A 23,888-nucleotide genomic window follows, 5' to 3' on the forward strand; every position below is an offset into this window, starting at 1 on the left:
TTTTATAATGCCAAACAAGCAAATGTGGTGGTATTGTGTTCCCCAAAATATTGTGTGCTCTAATAAACTTATCTGGGGTCAGAGACAGAGCATCCACAATATTAAACATAGAGGATAGGCAGTGGTAGCACACGCCTTTAATCCCAGCACTTGGGAGGCAGAGCTAGGCAGAAATCCATGTCTTCAAGGATACAGCCAACCATGTAGACTGAAGCTTTTAATCCCAGAAAGTGAGCCTTTAATCTCAGGGCATGGTGGTAGAAAGCAGATAGATATATAAGGCATGAGGAACAGGAGTAAGAAGCATTTGGCTTGTTAAGCTTTGAGATTTTGAGCAGCACATTTCAGCTGAGAGCCATTCAGATATCAGGACACAGAGGCTTCCAGTCTGAGGAAACAAAATCAGCTGAGAAGTTGGCCAGGTGAGGTTAGTTGTGGCTTTTTCAGCTCTCTGATATTCCAGTGTTTACCCAAATAACTGGCCTTAAGTTTGATTTTATTAATAAAAACTTTTAAGTTTCATGCTACAGGCAAATGTATGGAAACAATCTGATGTAAGTTGAGTAGCTTCCCAATCTTAGAAATTTAGGAATAAGAATTGTTTCTTTGCTGTGGGCAAACACCATAGAGGTTGAAAAGAGATTTGTCTAGTTAATTTCACCTTGACTGAAAGTACATTACAAAAGTTAGAGGTAAGTGTAACTAAAACATTTCTCTCCATTGAACTAACTGGCTGTCATATTATTTATGGACTTTATTTCTGCATAATTGATTTATGAGTTCCCAGTCCACTGTGGGCAGTGCTGTCCCTATGCAGGGCTGTAGTAGAAATCAAGCAGAGCAAAGCAGTAGACAATGTTCCTTCAGGGTCTCTTCTTTAGTTGAAGGATCCAGATCCTTGCTTTGTTGTCCCTGTACTGTAACCCATTAGCCTAATCAACCCTTCTTCCTCAGTTTGCTTATGTTCAGTGTTTAATCATAGCAACAATGCAACAAAGTAAGATAAATGGATATCAGAAACATGGGAAATGTCTCTTCAAATCTCTGACAGCAAAGATGACTCCAATAAATAGTATTACACAGCATGACAAGCAGAATGTAAAGAGAATAACAGCTAAGTAGGCAGAGCCTGGTGTATTTCTGGTGACAAAGTGTTGAACTAATATGCATTGAACTGAAAGATGGAATGTTTCCTGAGGTGAGGGGGCCTGATAATGCCTGCACATATTTGGGGAACTGTAATAAAAGTGAGATTGTTTAAAGTTACTTATAGGATTTCTTAAAGTTTAAAATATAAAAGCGTTATACAATCAAAAACCTGGTGATAGGGATCTATATACTGTTTAACACAGCTGCTGATGATCAGGTACTCACATGCCATCTTTTGTTGAGTATTGAGTTCTGTGTCAGAACCACAGTGTCTCCTATGCATGAGCTCTTTCATGTTCTCCACAGCATGATTAACTACAAATATTCCTTTTTGTTGTGGTTTTCTTTAAACAGGTTTTCACTATGTATTGTTGGTATATCTCGACTAACTGTATATAGTAGATTAACTAAGATCACATAGAGATCTTCCTCTCCTGCCTCCAGAATGCTAGAATTTAAGGTGTAAGCTACAGGTGGTCACATTTCTTTCCTTGTTTCTGTATTTCATGTTTATCATTTCTTTTTGTACTTGCTACGATATTAAGGATTATTTTGAAGATGAGTGGAGAAAATGTATCTTCTCACCCAATTTCTTTTTTATTCTTCATTAAATTATTTATTTTATTTGCCAGACACAGTTTCCCCTCCTTCCTCTTATCCAGTTCCCTCTCCACCATTCCTCTCTACAACACCCACTCCTCAGAAAGGGTAAGGCCTTCCATGGGAGTCAACATAGCATGGAACACCAAGTTGAGGATGGACCAAACTCCACCCACCTCTATCAAGCTGTGTGATTAATCCCACCATAGGGAATAGGTTCTAAAAAGACAGTTTATGTGCCAATGACAGAACTAGGTCCCACTGCAAGGAAATACAAACAGACCAAGCAATACTTTTATTACCCACATGCACAAGGATTAGGTAAGTCCCATGAGGGCTTCCTAGCTGTTGGTCTACATTCCTTCAGCTTCCACTACTCTGGTCAGCTGTCTCTGTGGTTTGTCCTGTCATGATCTGGACCCCACTTGTTCATATAATCCCTCCTTTATTCAACTGGAATTCCAGAGCTTGGCTCAGTGCTTGGCTGTGCATCTAATCATCTGCTTCCATAGTTACTAGATGAAGACTCCATGATACAATTAGGGAACTCACCATTATGTTTATAGGAGAAGGCCAGTTCAGGTACCCTCTCTTCGAATCTTAGCTGGGCCATTCTTGTAGAATCCTAGGGGTTTCTCTGGTACCAGGTTTATCCCTATCCCTATATTGCCATAATTACCCCTTCTCTCAATATATATCATTCCTTAATCTGGGCCACCACAAAACCTCATGTCCCCAAAGCTCAGTTTATCCAGGAGATTCCAACAATTTCCCCTACTAGGGTGATCCATGTGTCGTTTTTAACTTGGCTTCTCTGGGGCTGAGGAGAGTTATCATTTGCTTTCCATCTTATGTTCAGTTTATGAGTGAGCATGTTTCCATATCTGGGTCTTTATTAACTCACTCAGGATGATGGCCCTCATCCAAATAATGGACAAAAGAAATGTGATACATTTACATAATTACTCAGCAGCAAAAAAAAACAAGGTCATTGTGAAAGTTTAAAGCAAGTGGATGTAACTAGAATAAACCATCACTGTCTAATTTTTGGTAATTCCTTTTGAAGGAGGGTCTGTATATGCAACCCTAGCTCACTTGGACTCACTATGTACACCACAATGGCCATAAACTGAGAAGGTTTCACCTGCCTCTCCATCCAAGAGTTTGATTATAGACATGCACGACCACATACACTTGGCCTCACTAGGACCTTTGTTGAAATTCTTTGAGTTTCTCTTCCTGTAGTATAATGTTGTCAAGAAGATTGCCATAGAAAACACTTCTTATGTGGTTGGGCTAGGGAAAATTATTTAATAAAACAGAAAACTTCAATAAGTCAAAATGTGTTCCTTCTGTTGTGTTAGGTTTTTTTTTTAATATGAATGGATGCTGGATTTTTTTAACCGCACATTCTGCACATATTTGGATAATCATGCAGTCCTATGTTTGAATATATTTATGTGCCCCATTTACTTAGCTGACCTGCATATGCTGAACCATCCCTGTATCCTTGGAATTAAGCTATATTTGTCACAGGGACAGAACTTTCTGTTTTGTTGTTCACTTATATTAGTCAGTGTTTATTTGAGATTGTTTCTACCATGTCTATCAAAGATTTTAGTCTCTCATTTACTTTATTATGTTCCATTTCCTCAAAATTATTTCCGTCCATATTTACAGAAGGAATCTCTCTACGTTTGTAAATAAGATTTGTTTTTAGAAGAAAAAAATGAATGTTGGTTTGACAAAACAATGTCTTTGTTCATGTATTATGATTAGAGAATATGAAGATTGACATTGATTTCATATTGATAATTACTTGCTAATTATTGTCCATTTTTGTTATTGCAATATTTGATACAGTTTGATAACATTTGTTTTTCGATCTGGTGTTGTAATGCTCATTTTCTTTCTCTTCCTTGACCACTCATATTTATCTTACTTTTCAGGATGTAGTACTACTTCAAGAGTCTTCCACAGAAATGTTAGAGGGGTTATGAATTCCTAAAACTCATGTATATCATGGAACATTGGTCTGTCTTAGTATTTGTTAGGGTTCTTAAAGTACTTATAGAATGAATCTTTCTGTCTCTCTGTCTCCCCCACTCTGTTTCTCTGACTTTCTCTCTCACATATACATATATATGGATTCAGACAATTTATTAGAATGTCTTCTAGGATGCAGTCTAGCTAATCTAGCTATCACTACATATAAATGACAATCCAAAAATGTAGAAACTTCTCATTCTATGATGTGGAATGTGTCAGCTGATCTTCAGAAAACACTTAAATACCATAGATGGTTCGAATGCCAGTGAAGAAATGGACTTACTAGCAAGGTGAGAGAAAGCAAAGAGCACAAGTTTCCTTTTTAAATGTCCTTATATAAGCTTCCAGCACAGAGTGGGATTTTCAAAATCAAATGTTGTAATTCAAAATTGTGTCTTTCCAACTTAAGATCTAGATAAAAGTTATGTCTTTTCCCAGGTTAAAAGATGTCAACTACAGGCAAGACTTCCTTTTTCTTCTTTTTTTGGGGGGCGTTATATTTAAGAGACATGGTTTCTCATTGTAGCCCTGGCTGTCCTGGGGCTCCCTCTTTAAAAGAGGCTGGCCTAGAACACAAAGATCCCTCTGCCTCTGCCTCTTGAGTGCTCAGATTAGAGGCATGTACCACCATCACCTAATATAAGGCCTATCTCCCTATCTCAAAGATGTGGGTAACAAATTGATCTTCCTACTTCCAGTTAAGTGAAAATATCTCTCAAGTGTGCCCTCCATTTTTGGTTTTGATAAATTCCACTCAAGTTTATACCCATGAAAATCCTCACAGTCTCCTTTGACTATAAATAACTTTGTCGGATACAGTAACATCTTTAGCTTCTTGGATTGCATCACTGTTACTATCCCCTTTTAAGAAAGTTCATGAAGGAATCTGCTGTTAACTAAAAGGGGCCTTTCTATGAAATGGGTTTCCCTTTCTGAAACTGTTAATTTCCTTCCTTTATATGCATAAATCAAATTTTAAGTAAGATATGTGACAGGAAGGTTCTTTTCCAATATTAAATGCCCTACCTCAAGATGGCCACCTGTATCACTATATTTTGGAAAATTCCCGTCGTATTTTACTGGATATACTGTTGATGTCATTGTGAGTCCTTCTCCTTCTCTTCTGCCCATTGTGTGTAAATTTGATTGTTTAATGGTATCCCCCTCCCTGGTCCTATACATATTTCATTTGCGCTAATTATTATCTTTCCACAATTTTAGTTTCCTAATACTTCTGCATGGTCTTCAAGGCTACCAACTTGTCTTCAACATTAAATATTCCTCTGGAGAAAAGTTTTACTGAGATATTTTGGATTTATTTTATTTCCTTTGCATATTTCAGTTTGACTTTTTCATAATTTTGTACATTTAGGAATGCATCTGTCACATGTTCTCTCAGTTCCTTATTGCTTGTAAGTTTTTTGATCTCATTGTATTGTCCTGAAGGTGATTTGTGTCCTGTTTTGCATCTGGAACACTGTCATTATCATTGTTTGAATTCTTTTTCAGTATGTCATTGAACATACTTATATTTAAGGCTATGACTGCAACTGTGCCCTGACCCCTGTCTTCCACCCCCCAGCTCCACTGCTCACCTTGTGTATTTGGTTTTCTGGAAATGCAGCAGCCTGGACAGAGTGAACATCACCATGGTTCCATCAGTGCCTGGCCCTGGGCTGGGACACTGGAAATGCAGGGAGTCAGTGCAGGAGGCACAGCAGGTTGGAAGGGCATTAGATGCTACCACAGATCCAAGGCCCTAAACAGACCAGATGGGCTGCCCCTGGAGCCCTAAGGCCCCAAGCCTAGAGGCTCAAGATAGCAAATTCCTATTATATGGAGGATTTTAAATTTTTTTACTTTATTTTATTTTTTATTTTGGTTTTTCAAGGTAGGGTTTCTCTGTGTAGCTTGTGCCTTCTTTGGAATTCAATCTGTAGCCCAGCTTCAAACTCACAGAGATCTGCCTGGCTTTGCCTCCCAAGTGCTGGGATTGTTTTTTGTAAATATTTTTATTTTATAATTAGTTTAATTTTACCTATCAGCCAGGGATTCCCCTGTCCTCCCTTCTCCCATTCACCAACCTACCTCCCCAATGCGCCCCCCATTCCCACCTATTCCTGGGGATTCCACCCAGCCTGGTAGATTCAGTTGAGGCAGGTCCAGTCGCCTCCTCCCTACACCAAGGCTGAGCAAAGTGTCTCAAAATAGGCCCTAGGTTCCAAAAGCCAGCTCATATATCCAGGACAGGTCCCAGTCCCACTGCGGGGCAGGGGAGGGGTCCTAAACAGTTCAAGTTCATCAACTGTCTCACTCATTCAGAGAGACTGCTCCAGTCCCATGGGGGCTCCTCAGCTATTGGTTCATAGTTCATGTGTTTCCACTAGTTTCGCTATTTGTCCCTGTGCTTTTTACAATCATGGTCTCAGTATCTCTTGCTCATATCATCCCGACTCTCTCTCGCAGGTTAGACTTCTAGAGCTCCAACTGGGGATTAGCTGTGCATCTCTACATCTGCTTCCACCAGTCACTGGATGAGAGTTTTATCATGACAGTTAGGGTGTTCAGCCATCCCATCATCAGAATAAGTCATCTCAGGTACTCTCTTGATCATTGCCAGTAGTCTATAGTGGAGGTATCTTTGTGGATTTCTGGGGACCTCTCTAGCACTCTGCTTCTTCCTATTCCCATAGGGTCATCATTTATCATCATATCTCCTTCCTTGTTCTCCCACTCTGTTCCTGATCCAGCTGGGACCTCCCATTCCCCTAAGCTCAATTTCCCCCTCCCTTGCCCTCCATTATTTCCCCCCATGTCCAGTTTGCTCCTGTAGATCTCTTCCATATCTCTTTCCCTGGGTGATCCCTGTGTCTTTCTTAGGGTCCTCTCTACTAGGCAGCCTCCCTGGAGTTGTGAGTTGCAGTCTGGTTATCCTTTGCTTTACATCTAGTATCCACTTATGAGTGAGTACATACCATGTTTGTCTTTCTGAGTCTGGGTTACCTCACTCAGGATGATATTTTCTAGTTTCATCCATTTGCCTGCAAACCTCATGATGTCATTGCTTTTCTCTGCTGAGTAGTACTCCATTGTGTACCTGTATCACATTTTATTTATCCAATCTTCAGTTGATGGGCATCTAGGTTGTTTCCATGTTCTGGCTATTACAAATAATGCTGCTATGAACATAGTTGAGCATGTGTCCTTGTGGTATGATTGAATATTCCTTGGGTATATGGCCAAGAGTGGTGTAGCTGGGAGGTTGATACTGAGGAAGGTTGATTCCCAGTTTTCTAAGAAAGTGCCATATTGGCTTCCAAAGTGGCTGTACAAGCTTGCATTCCCAACAACAGTGTAGGAGTATTTAACTTGTTCCACATCCTCTCCAACATAAGCTGTCTTCAATATTTCTGATCATATTCATTCTGACATGTGTAAGATGGTATCTCAGAGTCATTTTGACTTGCATTTCCCTGATGATTAAAGATGTTGAGCAATACCTTAAATGTCTTTCAGCCATTTGATATTCTTCTGTTGAGAATTCTCTGTTTAGCTCTATAGCCCATTTTTTAATTGGACTCTTGGGTATTTTGATGTCTAAATATTTGACCTTTTTATATTATCTGGATATCAACTCTCTCTCAGATATGGGGTTGGTGAAGATCTTTTCCCATTTTGTAGGCTGTCGTTTTTTCTAATTGACTGTGTACCTTGCCCTACAAAAGCTTCTCAGTTTCTTTGAGGAGGTCCCATTTATTAATTGTAGCTCTCAGTGTCTGTGCTACTGGTGTTATATTTTGGAAGTGACCTCTGATGCCAATGAGTTCAAGATTAATTCCTACTTTCTCTTCTACCAGGCTTAGAGTAGCTGGATTAATGTTGAGGTTTTTGATCCACTTAGACTTAAATTTTGTGCATGGTGAAAGATATGGATCTACCTGCAGTCATGTTGACATCCAGTTATGCCAGCACCATTTGCTTAAGATCCTATCTTTTTTCCGTTGTAGAGTTTTGGCTCCATGTCAAAAATCATATGTTCATAGGTGTGTGGGTTAATGTCAGGGTCTTCACTTTGGTTCCATTTGTCCACATGTCGGTTTTATGCCATTATCAAGCTGTTTTTATAACGGTAGCTCTATAGTAGAGCTTGAAGTCAGGGATCATGATTACCCCAGAGGTTGTTTTACTGTATAGGATTCTTTCAGCTATTCTGGATTTTTTGTTTTTCCATATAATGTTAAGTGTTGTACTTTCCAAGTCTGTGAAGAATTGTGTTGGGATTTTGATGGGGATTGCATTGAATCTGTAGATTGCTTTTGGTAAGACTGCCATTTTTACTATGTTAATCATACCTATCAATGAGCAAGGGAGAGCTTTCCATTTTCTGACACCTCTTCAATTTCTTTCTTCAGGTACTTAAAGTTCTTTTCATACAGGTCCTACCATTGCTTATTTAGAGTTACACCAAGGTATTTTATATCTTTTGTGGAAATTGTAAAGGGAGATGTTTCTCTGATTTCTTTCTCAGTCCATTTGTCATTTGTATGTAGGAGGACTACTGTTTTTTTTTTAGTTAATCTTTTATCATTCTACATTACTGAAGGTGTTTATAAGCTGTATGAATTCCTTGCTCAAATTTTTGGGGTCACTTATGTATGCTATAACGTCATCTGCAAATAGTGAAAGCTTGACTTCTTACTTTCCAATTGATATCCAATTGATATCCAATTGATATCCTTATGTTGTACTATTGCTCTGACTAGAACTTCAAGTACTATATTGAATAAGTATGGGGAGAGTGGACAGCCTTGTCTTGTTCCATTTTAGTGGAATCATTTTGAGTTCTCTCCATTTACTTTGATGTTGGCTGTTGGCTTGATGTAAATTGCCTTTATTATGTTTAAGTATGTTCCCTGCATTCCTGATTGTTCCAAGACCTTTATCATGAAGGGGTGTTGGATTTTTTCAAAGGCCTTTTCTGCATCTAGTGAGATGATCATGTGGTTTTTCTCTTTCAGTTTTTTATATGGTGTATAACATTGACAGGTTTCATATGTTGGACCACCCTTGAATCTCTGGGAATGAAACCTACTTAATCACGTTGGATAATTACTTTGATGTATTCTTGGAGTATGTTTTCCAATGTTTCTTTTATTGATTATTGAGTACTTTTGCATCAATGTTCATGAGGGAGATTCATCTGTAGTTCTCTTTCTCTTGCATCTTTGTTTTGCTTGGGAATCACAGTAATTGTAGCCTCATAGAAGGATATTGGCAATGTTCCTTCTGTCGCTATTGTGTGGAGCAATTTAAACAGTATTGGTATTATCTCTTTTGTGAAGATCTGTTTAAATGCTGTACTGGAACCATCTGGTCCTGGGATTTTTTTGGTTGAGAGACTTAATGACTGTTTCTATTTCCTTAGGGGTTATTGGTCTATTTAAATAATTTAGCTGGTGTTGATTTAATTTAGGCATGTAGTACTGATACAGAAAATTGTCCATTTCTTTTAGATTTTCCAGTTTCGTGGAGTACAGGTTTTTGAAGTATGACCTGATGATTCTCTGGATTTCCTCATTGTAAATTGTCATGTCTCCTTTTTCATTTCTGACTTTCATAATTTCGATGCTCTCTCTCTGCCTTTTGGTTAGATTGGATATGGGATTGTATATCTTGTTCATTTTCTCAAAGAACCAACTCTTTCTTTAATTGATTATTCTCTTTATTTCTATTTTATTGATTTCAGCTCTCAATTTGATTATTTCCTGGCTTCTATTCCTCCTGGGTGACTTTGGTTCTTCTTGTCCTAGAGCTTTCAGGTGTGCTATTAAGTTACAAGTGTGAGATTTCTCCAACTTCTTTATGTCAGCATTTATTGCTATGAAGTCTTTATTTTCTTTATTTGTTTCTTCCTTGACCCATTGGTGATTCAGTTGAGCATTATTCAGTTTCCATGAGATTGGAGGCTTTCTGTAACTTTTTTTGTTGAAATCTAACTTTAACCATGGTGGTGTGATAGAACACAGGAGGGTATTCTAATTGTTTGGTATCAGTTGTAATTTGCTCTGTGGCAGAGTATGTGGTTGATTTTAGGGAAGGTTCCACTGGGTACTGAGAAGAAGGTATATTCTTTTTAGTTAGGATGGATTGTTCAGTAGATATTGATTAAGTCCATTTGAGTCATAACAACAGCTATGTCCTTTATTTCTCTGTTATGTTTTGATTTGTCACATCTGTTCAGTAGTCAGGTGTTGAAGTCTCCCACTGTTAATGTGTGGGGTTTTATGTGTGATTTAAGCTTTAGTAATGTTGCTTTTAAATATGTGGATGCCCTTGTGTTTGGGGCATAAATGTTCAGAATTGAAATTTCATCTTGGTGGATCTTTCTTGTGATGAGGACGTAATTCCATTCTTGATCTATTTTAATTGATTTTAGTTTGAATACTCTTTTACTGGATATTATGATGGCTACATAGCTTGCTTCTTAAGAACATTTGATTAGAAAGACTTTTCCCACCCTTTTATTCTGAGATAGTGTCAATCTTGAATTTGAGTTGTGTTTCTTGTATGCAGCAGAAAGAAGGGTCCTGCTTTCCTATCCATTCTCTTAGCCCATGTCTTTTTATAGGTGAGTTAAGTCCATTGATATTAAGGGATATTAATGACCAGTGATTGTTCATTCCTGTTAATGGTTTTTGGTGGTAGTGTGTGTGTGTGCTTCTCTTCTTTGAGGTAACTGTTGTGAGGTTATCTATTGCTTGTATTTTTGGACTGTATCTGACTTCCTTAGGTAGGAATTTTCCTTCTAGTGCTTTCTGTAGTGCTGGATTTGTGGATAGGTATTGTTTAAATCTGGTTTTCTCTTGGAATGTCTTGTTCACTCTGTAAGAAGATTGAAAGTTTTGCTGGATATTTTAGGCTAGGCTGGTATCCATGATCTCTTAGTGTCTGCATTAGATCTGTCCAGGTCCTTCTGGCTTTCAAAGTCTCCATTGAGAAATCAGGTGTTATTCTGATGGGTTTGTCTTTATAAGTCACGTGGCCTTATTCCTTTGCTGATCTTAATATTCTTTCTTTATTGTGTACATTTAGTTTTTCATTATTATGTGGCAAAGAGACTTTTTAGGGAGTCTAGTCTGTTTGGTGTTCTATAGGCTTCTTGTATCTTCATACGAATTTCCTTCTTTAAGTTGGGAAAGTTTTCTCTGTGATCTTGTTGAATGTATTTTCTGTGCCTTTGAGTTGGTATTCTTCTCCTTCTTCTATCACTATTATTTGAAGGTTTGGTCTTTTCATGGTGTCCCAGATTTCTTGGACATTTTGTGTTATGACTTTTTTGGCTTCAGTATTTTCTTTGACTGATGAATCTATTTCCTCTATTGTATCCTCTACACCAGAGATTCTCTTTTCCATCTCTTGTATTTTCTTGGTTATATTTGCATCTGTTTTTGCTGTTCCTTTACACAGATTTTCTATTTCCAGCATTCCTTCTGTTTGTGTCTTCCTCATTGTTTATATTCCCCTTTTCAGGTCTTGAACTGTTTCCCTCACCTGTTTAATTGCTTTTCCATGATTTTCTTTAAGGGATTTATTGTTTTTTTCCAATTTTTTTATTTGTCTTTTACTCTTTTTCTTAATAGACTTCTTCTAATTTTTTATTTCTTTTTCTCAATTTCTTTATTGATTTCTTCCACATTTTTGTTAGGGTCTTCCTCAATTTCATTTTTCATTTTTTACTTGAAAAGCCTCTAGCATCTTCATGATATTATACTTAATGTTGCTTTCTTCTGCTTCTTCTACCTTGTGATGTTCAGGTCTTGCTGTTGGAGGAGGGCTATGTTCTAGTGATGCTGTATTGCTCTTTATGTTGTTGTTTTTACCTCTGCCTTGATGTCTGCCCATCTCTTCCTCTAATTGCTATAAGAGGTGCCTGTGTCTTAGCAAGTTGCTGTTGGTCCTCTCTGTGCTTGTTGTGTCTGTGGCTCAGGGAGACATCTTGGCCCTATATTAGCTCTTGGTCTAATTGGAGCAGGCAGATTCTGTCTCTCGGGGAACTTCTCTTGGGTCAACCTAAGATAGTTGATTCTGTGGCTCTGTGATCCACTCTTGGTCTTATCAGGACTCTTGGTCCAGTCATAGTTGACAGATTCTGTGTTCCAGGAAGTCTGTCTTGGTCCACTGAGAGGTGGCAGATTCTACTCCCCCAAAAGGTACTCTTGTTCTAATGAGAGCTGGCAGATTCCCTGTCTCCTGAGATTACTCTTGGTCCAATGACAGCTCTTTGTCCAATGAGAGCTCTCTCCAAGCCCAATGATAGCTGGGTGTTGGTTTGGTAGCCTCAGGAAGTTGCTGGGGTCTCCGGAGGATGGGAATGGGGGCAGGACGGGAAGATTGCAGGGTGCACTGGGAGGCCTTGCTGAGGGAAGGGCCTTCCCATAGGAGCCCTGCCTACTGGCCAGCAACTGGTGCTGAGTTGGGCTAGTGTTCCCAGGGGGAATGGTTGCTGCCCAGGAATGGGTCCTAGGGGCAGGGCTCACTGGGTATGAACAGAGTCACTGACCTCTAGGACCAAAGAGAGCTTTCGGAAAGTTTGAATTGAATACCTTAAATCCACCCACATCAGAATTCATTCCTATAATATACCTTAGGTTCATAGAAGTATACATCATTTATAAATTTCCAAATCCATTTCTTTTATTACCAATAATACTTCCTCCCCACTCAGATGAGGAAAATAGGCACACCCTGGTTTGTTTGAGAGATCTAAAAAGAATTATTGGGACCAAGAAATGTTCCATTATTATTATTATTATTATTATTATTATTATTATTATTATTATTTACAGAACGTGCTTCAAGGCTGGAGAAATGGCTCAACTGTCTATAACAATTATTGCTCATATACAGGGTTCAAATTTGACTTTCAGCACCCACTGGGTGGCCCTGCACTCTCTCTACAACCCAGAGATTCAGGGTATTGTTTTATATCCATATGTACCAGGAATATCAGTGTTGCCGAGACATATATGCAGACAAGACATCCATACACATTAAACAGAAAAAAAGAAGAAAAAGAGAGACAGAGAGAAAGAAGGAAAGAAAAAGAAAGAAAGAAAGATAGAAAGAAAGAAAGAAAGAAAGAAAGAAAGATAGAAAGAAAGAAAGAAAGAAAGAAAGAAAGAAAGAAAGAAAGAAAGAGAAGAAAGAAGGGAAGAGAGAAGAAACAAAGTTGTAATTCATAGGGTATCTAAATGGGCCATGAAAACATTATCTTAATATTTGGTTAACAATGGTGGCAATTTAGGACCTGTTGGTACAAAGGCTTAAAAGAAATTATTTAAAAATAATTAATGGTTTGCATGTGTTTACTTTTCTCCTCCTTACATTTACCTTCAGTCTTTCAGCATCAATGTCTAAGTTTCAGCAGGAAAAAGAATAAGCACTATGTAGTAATCAGAATGGTATCAAGAGGATATTGCACATTTTACTGGAAATAATATAGTACAGTGGTAACTATTAATTTTCTTTTTGTAATAAAAACAAGAAACATGTTCTAGAATGATTGAAAAATCACTGTAGGCATGTCTGAGAACCTCAAAGAATTAACAAAATGTCACATCAAGAACTGAAAAGAAGAAACATGAAGAGAGATGCTGGAAAATGCTTCTTATTGTGACAGTCTTTTTCAGTGCATCAGTTACAAGGCAGCACAAATGGACCCACTTGACAGTGTTACTGCTATATGACAGAAATAATTACAGTTAGGTCAGACCCACCTGTCTACTTCCTGTGGCCCACTCTATCACATCTTCATATAAATAGAGCTGTTGACCATGTGGAAAATATGGACTATACTCTCCTATCTTCACCTTGAGTCCAAATCCGTTTGGGAAATTCCAAATCTGGAAAATGTCATACTCTGCCTGTAGGTTTTCTCTCTGGTTCATATTCACTTTTTCTCCAACAGGATTAGTGAAATGAGTCTTTCTCAGAAATGAGTGCAGCTGAAAGAGAGGCAGCATTCTATAGTGTATGTGCCCTTCCTTGAAGTGAGAAAGCATATACTGATTTCATCTTAAAGGCAACATTGTTGAAGGTGTCCATGAGAGAAATATAACAAGAGAAATAAAAGAAAGTGGATAAATAAAAGTTTCATAACGTTCCTGGAATTTAATTTTTTTCATAGGAAAATACCAAACAGAAACCCAGACATACATGCAGACACAAACCTTTGGTAAGAAAAATGCACACACATAAAGAGACAGAGAGAGACTCACATCCATATAGACATACATATATAATACAGATACAAACAATATACACACACATATATATGTCAGACCCACACATCAAAATACAGTCAGAAACAGACAGTCATACTAACCCAAACAGACACACAGAATCAGAAACCTGAAAAACACAGAGGCTCACACACAAATGCACACATTTATAAACAAATACACATGGGGAGATATATACATATTGAAACACCCACACTGAGAAACATTGACATATACAAATTTATGCTCACAATAAAAGATTGACACAGACACACACACACACACACACACACACACACACACACAGAGAGAGAGAGAGAGAGAGAGAGAGAGAGAGAGAGAGAGAGAGAGAGAGAGAGAACAGATATTCATATGTGAAAGCAGATACACAAAGCATGCAGTAGTGTCATGCAGCTGAACTGAAAAACACACAGGAAAATATACATAAAACAAACACACATACACAAAGACATTGACACAAGATAAATTTATGCTCAGTTCCACAGATAGATATGCAGATAGACAGATATACACAATATACACAGCAACGCAAATATACACACAGATACACAGGAAAAAAGAATCATTCTCCCATACACAGTGAGAACCTTTCATTCACACACATGGATACATGTATGTCCCGAAATAAATAAGAGCACCACTGTTATACAGTAATTCATGTGTAATTACTCACAGTGTGCTAAATAAGGTCCCTAGAGCTTATACTGGGGCAGAATCAGTTGAGAACACTTGTGAAAACCATCTCATACACTGATTACCACATTTGACAATCGATGAACAAGGGCTCATCTTATCATGGAGAGGATTAACGAGGAAGCACTCTTATATTTCCAGTAATAGAAGAAGTGAAATGATATTCAGGTGTTCTGTAATTATGTTACTGATATTCCTTGATAAATTGCGTTCTCCACTCCATTGCTTTGACATTAATATTTATATGAGACTCTAGATTTAATTCCTTACCAGAAAATAATTTCAGAATATTCCCATTTGATTAAACATTTGCTAATCCAGTAAACTGGAGCATCTGACAGACTCTTAAAGGCTATATTGATGACACATAATTTCATCCAATAGAAAAAACACTACCTTCAAGCAGTTACCATAGTGTTCTTTCCCATTATACATATGTTGAAGAAGCATCTCATGGGCAGCATGGACTGCAGTATAAACAGCATTATACATGTCATAACTGTCATCACTAAAGGCCATATCAATAGTCTGTCCCATTAGAAATTGTAATGAGGCATTAGATGAACAATTCTTCAGTGTCTTACACTTAGAAGCTGAGACCTCACAGTTAAAATTCATCCATCCCAGCCTTGCAAGGTATTCATCTGTGTATTTCAGAGGGTTCAGTGTCTGGACAAATGTTTTAAAACCAGAAATCTCAGAATGATGGTGCGCAAAAGACAGTGTCCCATGGGATGAGCCAATTGTGGAGTCTCTCTTACTTGTAGTGACATCCCACTGTGATGTGGTCAAAAATATTCTGTGTATACCTAGAGATTCCCACATACTAACGCTCACAGCTAGAGTACTGTCTATGTCACCATAAATGATAACTACATTTGCAGATGATGTTATGATTTGGTTATAATACACTTCAGCTCTTGACATGAATAAATGTATATTGGCTGGGATCATGCTTACAAAGGCAAAGCAGACTATATTTTTTTCCATTTCAGTTCTCAAATGTGAGAGAAATTGGATACCCTGGTCGTTGTCAGAGATTGCCAGTCCTATCCAGTTCCAGTTGAAGTGAAGCATCAACGAGACCATTGCCAGGGGTAGAGCTGTATCTTTGGGGGCCATCTGATATAGATAGGGAAATTTTTCATGATCACTCAAGATAGGATGGAAAGGTCCATAGGTAAGCTGAAGGATCTAGGACACAAGGAGCAGCATGAGGTACTTCTAAGAACTTGTAAACACACTTTCAGCAAAGAGTTCTATAAAATCTTCTTATTTATAATTTATCCCTCATCTCAACTTCAAAAAAAGAAATGAAGCCACATCAAGTCTCTTAATAGTACTCTTGAACCATACTGTTTCACATAATTCCACATACTCTTCTTAGCATCTTAGTATCATTCCAATAGAGTCACAATTTCTTGAAAACCCACACCACAAAAATCTCACCTGTTGAGATAGCCCGGGGTCCAGAAATGTCCCAAATATCGCAGATGTTTCCCAATTTGGTCCTGTCAGCACCACTAAACAAGTACGCTCTTCATTACAATCATAATTAGGGTAATAATCTTGATTTTCATTAGCTAAAGGCATGAGACTGTATAATTTTGACACAGTCATACATCCACCCTCCAGCAATTGAAATACTAATGACATATTTGGCAAAAGATCAGGGTTCCTATTGACTTCATCCATGGAAAAAGTTAAGGCCAATGGAAACTGGATGTTTTCAGTTGATGTTCTGTAAGAGGGTATGATGGTTATTATGGACAGAGACTTAAAAATAATTCTTTGTAGTCAATAGAAGGACTATCCAAAACTGAATGGTATTCCCAACCAGACCCAAATACTGAATCAAATGTCCAGTGCTGTGAATTTAAAAGGATGCAATAATCTGGATGTTGCAATATTTTATTGTGTTGAAATGTAGTAATATTTTATTTGTATGTTAATAAATAAAGTTTGGCTACAGATCAGAGGAAATAGCAAGCCATTTTAAGTAAACAGAAAAGTCAGGCAGTGGTAGCACATACCTTAATCTGATCACTTGTCAGGCAGGGTCTCTCTGTGTTCAATGCCATACTAGGGAACAGAACCAGGAAGGGTAACACATGCCTTTAATTCCACTACCAGCCATACAGACCTGGAGGTCTGAACAGACAGGCAGTGACAAGTAAGTGAGGCATCTAGGCAACAAGCCAATGAGTGGACAGAACCGCAAGGTAATAAAGGTGCAGAGAAAAAGGAAGTATCACACAATTTTTAAGCTGTTGTATGTTGAGGTAAGGTTAGCTGGACACAGCCAGAGCTGCAAGGGGACAGAGCTGCAAGTGGCTGGACTGCTTTTGGGGTTACTGAGTCTGTGGCTTAGGCCTGAGTGGCTGAAGCCAGAGCAGAAGGCTAGAATTTGTTTTTTTCTCCTGCTGTGTAATAGCCAACCCCCTCTCTCTTTGAATTCAAATTTTGGACTACCAGCAGACTAGATAGCAGCTTTTAAATTCCCTTGGACTTCTACTCTTCTAAGCAGACTTGGTAAGTCATTAAGGTATCTTAAAGGGAGAAACTAGTTGAAAGACAATTTTTGCCCATATTAAAGAAAATGGGAAACATTTTTACAATGGAGCAAAATGGGTATTTTTTGATAACACATTTGGCAGTCTGAAAAATGGAAAAATTAAATGAGAGGGTAAATATTGTTGATGGGATTTATATAACATCAATTATGAATATTATTTGTTTAATCATCCTTATTATAGTATTAAAAATGTTGTTCAATTTAAGTGCCAAGATAATAGCTGTTAAAATGATTTATAGAGAAATTCAGACGCAGAGAAAAGAATTTAAAGGTAAAATTATTTCAGGATTGACTTATATGGTTACAGAAAGATAGCCTCTTTTCAAACAATCAAACTTAATCGACCTGGCAACCTTACAGGAATTACCTGCTTAAGGGCATGCACACGCTAACTGGACTCCAGTGGAAATGGGAGATTTAAGGATTTAACGAAGCTATAGTGTCATATGGCATGCAATCTCCACTTCTAAAGCAAAAGTTAAACTCATGGCAAACTTGTAATAGGATTACTCCTCAGCACTGGAAAGAATTGGTTACAGCTGTCCTAGAGTCTGGAGCACAATTACAGTGGAAAACATGGTTAAAGGAGGAGGCTAAGACAATAAAAAGCCAATGTAGAACAAGAGATGTGGAAATGTACCAGGATCAACTGCTTGGATAAGGTAAATATGCTGATATACAAAGATACTGTTTATATGATAACCAAACCTTAAATTCTATGTCACATGGCAGCAATAAATGCATGGAACAGAATTGAGGAAGCAGAAAAAAAATGAATCATTCACAAAAGGTATATTGGGTTCCAGAGAATCCTTCACAGATTTCTTACAAAGGATGTCCTCTGTAGTATATAGAATAATACCAAATTCAGAAGCTGGACAGAAAATAATTGAATGTTTGGCTTTGAGAATGCAAATGAAAAATGCAAAAGAATAATCAGGCCATTAAAAGCAAGATCAGCCCCCTTGGAAGATTGGATCAGGGACACAGAGTCTCATGACCTTGATGATATGTGGAAATAAGTGATTTCAAAACCTTTGAGGGAAAAAAAGTAGGAGTTTTGGTTGTGGAAAACAAAATTATTAGAAAAGGGCGTATAAACATGGGGATCCTAGAAAGAATGCTTATTCAAAAAAAATGGCAATGGAATGTCCCTCCATTCTGGATTATGCAGAAGGTTTGATAGGGTTAAAATTTAGACCAACAAATGTATATCAACAAGAGACTGACAAGTTAATCCTTTGTCTCTGCCTTCAGGAAACTCACAGAGTGACATCATGTAGGCCCCCACAGCAAATTCAGTTCAGTCCTTTATGCCATCATAAACAAAACCCCTACTCAGAGCAATTAAATAACCAAATGACTTTTGAAATAAACCACACTGCTCGGGAGAATAGAACAACTACAGCAGAAAAATAGGAAATTCTGGAGTAACCATTAAGCAGATTTTTGAAAAACTTCTCTAAATAAACAAAGACCAAAATTAAAAATATGAATAAATGATGTTTTCTAGGTAGAATTAGTAGACATGGGTATGGATGTGGCAATAATTGCACCAGAATTTTGGCATCCAAATTGGCCTCTGCAGGAGGTAAATGTTCAGCTGTTAGGGAATAGAACATTATCTCAAGTGAAACAGAGTGCAAGATGGCTCTAATGTGTAGGACCAGCAGGACAGAGAGGAAAATGAAAGCCATATGTGGCTAATATTGCTATGAACTTACGGAGCTCTGATCTATTACAACAATGGAATACTCTGATTAACATTCCTCCAACCTCAGAAACAAATCATAAACTAATACATCTTTCTGAGAGAAATATTAGAAGGTATTATTCTAATGAGTGCTCACCAGCCATCCAAATTGTACAAGAACAGGACACAGCAACTGATGATTCTCCAAAGACACCAACAGCTCTACCTTTAAAATGGTTAAAAGACAAGCCTATATAGGTTCAGCAATGGCCTTTAACAACAGAGAAACTGCAGGCTTTAGAAGAGCAGAAACAAGAACAGTTAAATGTTCAGCATATTGAAGAATCAACCAGCCCTTGGAATTCTCCTGTATTTGTTATCAAAAAGAAATCTGGTAAATGGAGAATAGTAACAGACATAAGAGCAATTACCAAAGTAATTCAACCAATTGGCTCTCTACAATCTAGATTTCCTTTGCCTACTCTGTTACCTGAAGGATGGCCTCTTATAGTTATCAATTAAAAAAAAACTGGTGCTTTTCACTAGTTTTGCTATTTGCCCCTGTGCTTTTTCCAATCATGGTCTCCACAATTCTCATTCATACAACCCCTCCTCTTTCTAACTGACTGTACTCCTGGAGCTCCACCTTGAGCCTGGAAATGGATCTCTGCATCTGCTTCCATCAGTCATTGTATGAGATTTCTAGCATGAAACATGAACTATGAACCAATAGCTAAGTAGCCCCCAACTGGATCAGACCCTCTGGATAATTTAGACAGTTGATTAATTTAAAAGATTTGGGAGCCTCCCAGGCAATGGGACTGGGACCCGTCCTTATTGCATGCACCGGCTGTTTCAAACCTGGGGCCTATGCAGGGACAATTTGCTCAGCCTGGGCAAAGGGAGAAGGGGACTGGACCTGCCTTGATTGAATCTACCTCCTTGCCCTGGAGGAGATGGGAATGGAGGGTGGGCAGGGGGAAGGAGGGGAGTGGGGCTGGAGGAAGGAGTACAGCAGAATCCATGGCTGATATATAAAATTAAATTAAATCATAAAATATATTTTAAAAAGAAACTGTTGCTTTTCAACACCCTTACAAGAAAAAAGACAGAGAAAGATTCAACTTTGTGGTGCCTACATATAATAATTCTCAACAAGCAAAGAGATATCAGTAGAGGCTTCTCTCACAGGGAATTGGAATAGCCCAACCCTGTGCCAATATTGTGTACAAAAGCCATTGGAATTAATACATAAACAGTTTTCTAAGTCTATAATTAATCATTACATGGACAATATTTTACTGGATGATTCAATGCCGATAATTTAGAAAGAATGTTTGAAGAAATAAAGAAAACATTGCCTTGTTGGGGATTACAAATTGCTCCTGAAAAGATACAAAAGAGGATATTCTTTTAATTATTTGGGATACAAAATAGGTCTACAAAAAATTAGATCCAAAGGGGTACAAATGAGGAGAGATCAATTGCGGACTCCTAATGACTTTCAAAGTTTATTTGAAAATATTTCTATCTGTGAACCATTGTTGGGGTAAAAAATGATGAACTGAGTAATTTCTTCAAATCCTTAGACAATGACAAGGAATTAAATAGTCCAAAAGATTTATCAGCTGAAGCTGAGAGAGAGTTTGCCTTGGTGGAAAAGAAAGTACAGGAAGGACATGTGGATCTTGTGCATCCAAAGCTTGATTGTGTTTTGATTATTTTACCCTCTAAGCATTCTGTTACAGGAATTTTAATGCAGAGGGAAGATATATTGGATTGATAATTCTACCAAATAAACAGAGAAAAAATTTAAAACTTATGTGGAAAATATCTCTGACTTTTTTTTAAAAGGAAAACTGAAAATTCATCAATTAGCAGGAATAGTCTCAGCAAAAATAGTCATACCTTTAACTAAGGAGGACATTGACAAATTATGGGCAAACAGTGAAACTTGGTAAAGAGGTTGAAATAATTTTTTAGGAGAGATTAATAGCAAATATCCCAAAAGTGATAGAATTCAACTTATAAAGAGAGCTGATAGGATTTTGACTCAATTTGTACAGGAAATACCCATATGTAGAGTTCATACATTTTAGACAGATGCAAAGAAACAAGGAGAGGCAGGTTACAAATCAGAAAATTTAATTAAAGTCATTCAAAGTCTTTAAAATTCTGTACTAAAATCAAAATTGTGCACTATTCTGTTGATTTTATTGGATTTTTCAGAATCTCTCAAAAGTTACTGACTCTCAATATGCTGAAAGAATGGTACTACATACTGAGACTACAGAATTTATCTCTGATGAGTCAGAATAAACTTTACTATTTATTCAGTTATAAGATGTAATAAGGACTAGGAGTCCTCCTTTATATATAGCTAACATCTGATCCCATATGTGTCTGCCAGGCCCTCTAGCACAAGGTAATGATGAGACTGATAAATTATTGATAGGAACTGTGATGGAGGCCTCAGAATTTCATAAAAAACATCATGTCAATAGGAAAAGTTTTAAAAGGGATTTTTCCATAACCTGGCACAAGACAAGGAAATTGTAAGAAAATGTCCTACTTGTTCTTTTGAAAATCAGACTCCACTACCAGCAGGATGTAACCCCAAGTGTACTCAGAGGAATGAAATCTGGCAGATGGTCGTGTTTCACTTTGCAGAATTTGAAAAACTGAAATATATACACACTATTAATACTTATTCAGGATTTCAAAGGGCAAGTGCTCTGAGTTCAGAAAAGGGTGGTTGCAGTAACCAAACATTGCTAGTAGTTACAGCCATCATGGGTATGCCTTCACAAATTAAAACTGACAATGCTCCAGCATATGTCTTGGATAAAATGAAACAGTTTTTTGCTTATTAAAATATAAAGCATATTACAGATATACCACATAATCCTATAGGCCAAGCAGTCATAGAAAGATCAAATCACACTCTAAAGGACATGCTAAATAAACAGAGAGGAGTAACAAAAAAAATTTCCATTCATTTTACACACCAACCAAAGATCGCCTTCTAAATTCCTCCAGCTCCCTCAGCCTCTCCCACTCCACCTACCCTCCACTACTCAAACAAGAAGACAAGGTCCTCCATGGGGTGACATATGCAGTAGATGGAAGTCCAAGCCCCTCCCCCTGGCCATGGATGTGCAAGATGTCCCAGCATAGGTATTTGGTTCCTAAAAGCCTACTGATGTACCAGGGATGGGTTTTTTTTCTGTTATTTTAATTTTGTCATTGTAGTTTTTGGTGGCTGTATGTTGCCTGATAGAAAAATTTCTGCTATCCTGAGAGGCCTATTCACTGAGTTACCCATGTAAAATATATTTTTAGGTACTGGGATCTGAGACTGATTAAGGGAGAAAGGCCAGGTGGGGAGATGGAAAGGGTTGGTTTCTTTGAATCAAGGAAACTAGGTTTTTCCCCTGTATGTCTTAGTGCCCTAGAAATGTGTTAGACATTCAAGAATGGTCAGAGCAGAAAGTCTGTTATAAAACTGAGAATGGTAATGTGTGATTTGACAGCTGAAGAATAAAAGCATTGGTGAATATCTGCGGATTGCCAATCTGCTTCTCTGACCATAGTTTCCTGAGTGTTCCCTGGTTATAGTTGCTCAGGTTGCATGACTAGGAAAAAAGCATAGAGTATGGACAAGGAAGTTTGGTGAGGAAGATCTGTATGATTCACTGGAGAATTTGATGTGGCTGGCTGAAACAGGTGATTGGCTAAAGTACTGGGTAGATGACATGGCTTTTTTTTGAGGAAATGAAAGAGAGGTGAACATTTGCAGTTAAGTCTTATTCTTCCCTGCCTGGAGTGGTGTATAAGTATCCAGGGAATGTCTCTTTGAATTTGGGGCTATGTTAAAGCAATGAGTGAGAGGAGGAAAGTTAGGAAGGGGAGTTTCCTGTGTTCCATTGACAACAGGGTCAGAGGTAGAGAATTGATTGCCCAACATGTAGTCTGCTGCTGAGATGGGGAATGCATTGTGGGATTGGATTTGTTGGAATGGAGGGGAAAGTAATTATCTGCAGTTGGTCTAATAACGTGCATGATTTAATGGAACACATGGTGCAAAACATACTTGATGTGTGTTTAAAACAGAATCTGCAACACAGTCCTATGGTGCAAGTTGCGTAGCACTGTGAGAATCATCTGAGTAATTTTACATTTAATATTTACTTACTTTTTGCTAATTGACTGTTCAGAAAAGTTTTACTGTTTTCACATGTGCTTTGAACATTGTAGTTTCCTGGGCAGATGAACAAATGACTGTTAACCACAGATAAAGCACCAGTGACAGGGCAAGTCAATGATTCAACCCAACCATACACTTGTCAATCAAGTCTCTACCCTTTCACATACCTGCAAACAAAACTCTTTATAGGCCATTTGCATGTTGAACTCACCAGGTCTCTCACTCTCTTAGTGTCAGCCTAGTCTATCTCCTGTATTCATAACTGTTTCTACATTATCCCAGACCCCAATGGGGCAGAGTTTCCCATCTCTATCAGAGACAACAATGGCCACCAGAATTCAATGTAGGCTACCCATCCTTGAACATCTCCCACTGTCTTTGTCCCCCCAAAGCTATCACCCATCCATAACACTCCAGACCACAAGGCAACAGACCCAAAATATTAAGTGAGTCTCTAATCAACTGGAGAACATGCAGGACTATAAGATGTTCACATTGGAGGCCCAACTCTATACTATCTCACATTATGGGGCTCCACTCCTGTCTACAAGCACAAATACCTGTGCATCAGAGTGCCCCAGCCCCAATGTGGAAAGAGTTCCCCTGTTGGACCAGAGTCCA

The 23,888-nt window shown here is 38.0% G+C and overlaps 1 protein-coding gene across 2 annotated transcripts in view; it reads right to left on the reverse strand.

Moving 5' to 3' along the window:
- LOC102927799 (vomeronasal type-2 receptor 116-like) overlaps positions 1-23,888 on the reverse strand; it is a 38,511-nt gene that overhangs the window by 4,605 nt on the left and 10,018 nt on the right. The window contains exons 2-4 of one of the 2 annotated variants that reach the window (XM_076564415.1): positions 16,284-16,533; positions 15,189-15,986; positions 13,575-13,802 (exon numbers count right to left, since the gene is read on the reverse strand). In XM_076564415.1, coding sequence (XP_076420530.1) covers positions 13,575-13,802; positions 15,189-15,986; positions 16,284-16,533 — 1,276 coding nt within the window. Of the gene's footprint in view, positions 1-13,574; positions 13,803-15,188; positions 15,987-16,241; positions 16,534-23,888 lie in introns of both variants that reach the window. The other variant, XM_076564407.1, reaches the window with a different exon arrangement.

Source organism: Peromyscus maniculatus, chromosome 1 (assembly GCF_049852395.1).
Source record: "Peromyscus maniculatus bairdii isolate BWxNUB_F1_BW_parent chromosome 1, HU_Pman_BW_mat_3.1, whole genome shotgun sequence".
Lineage (NCBI taxonomy): Eukaryota > Metazoa > Chordata > Mammalia > Rodentia > Cricetidae > Peromyscus > Peromyscus maniculatus.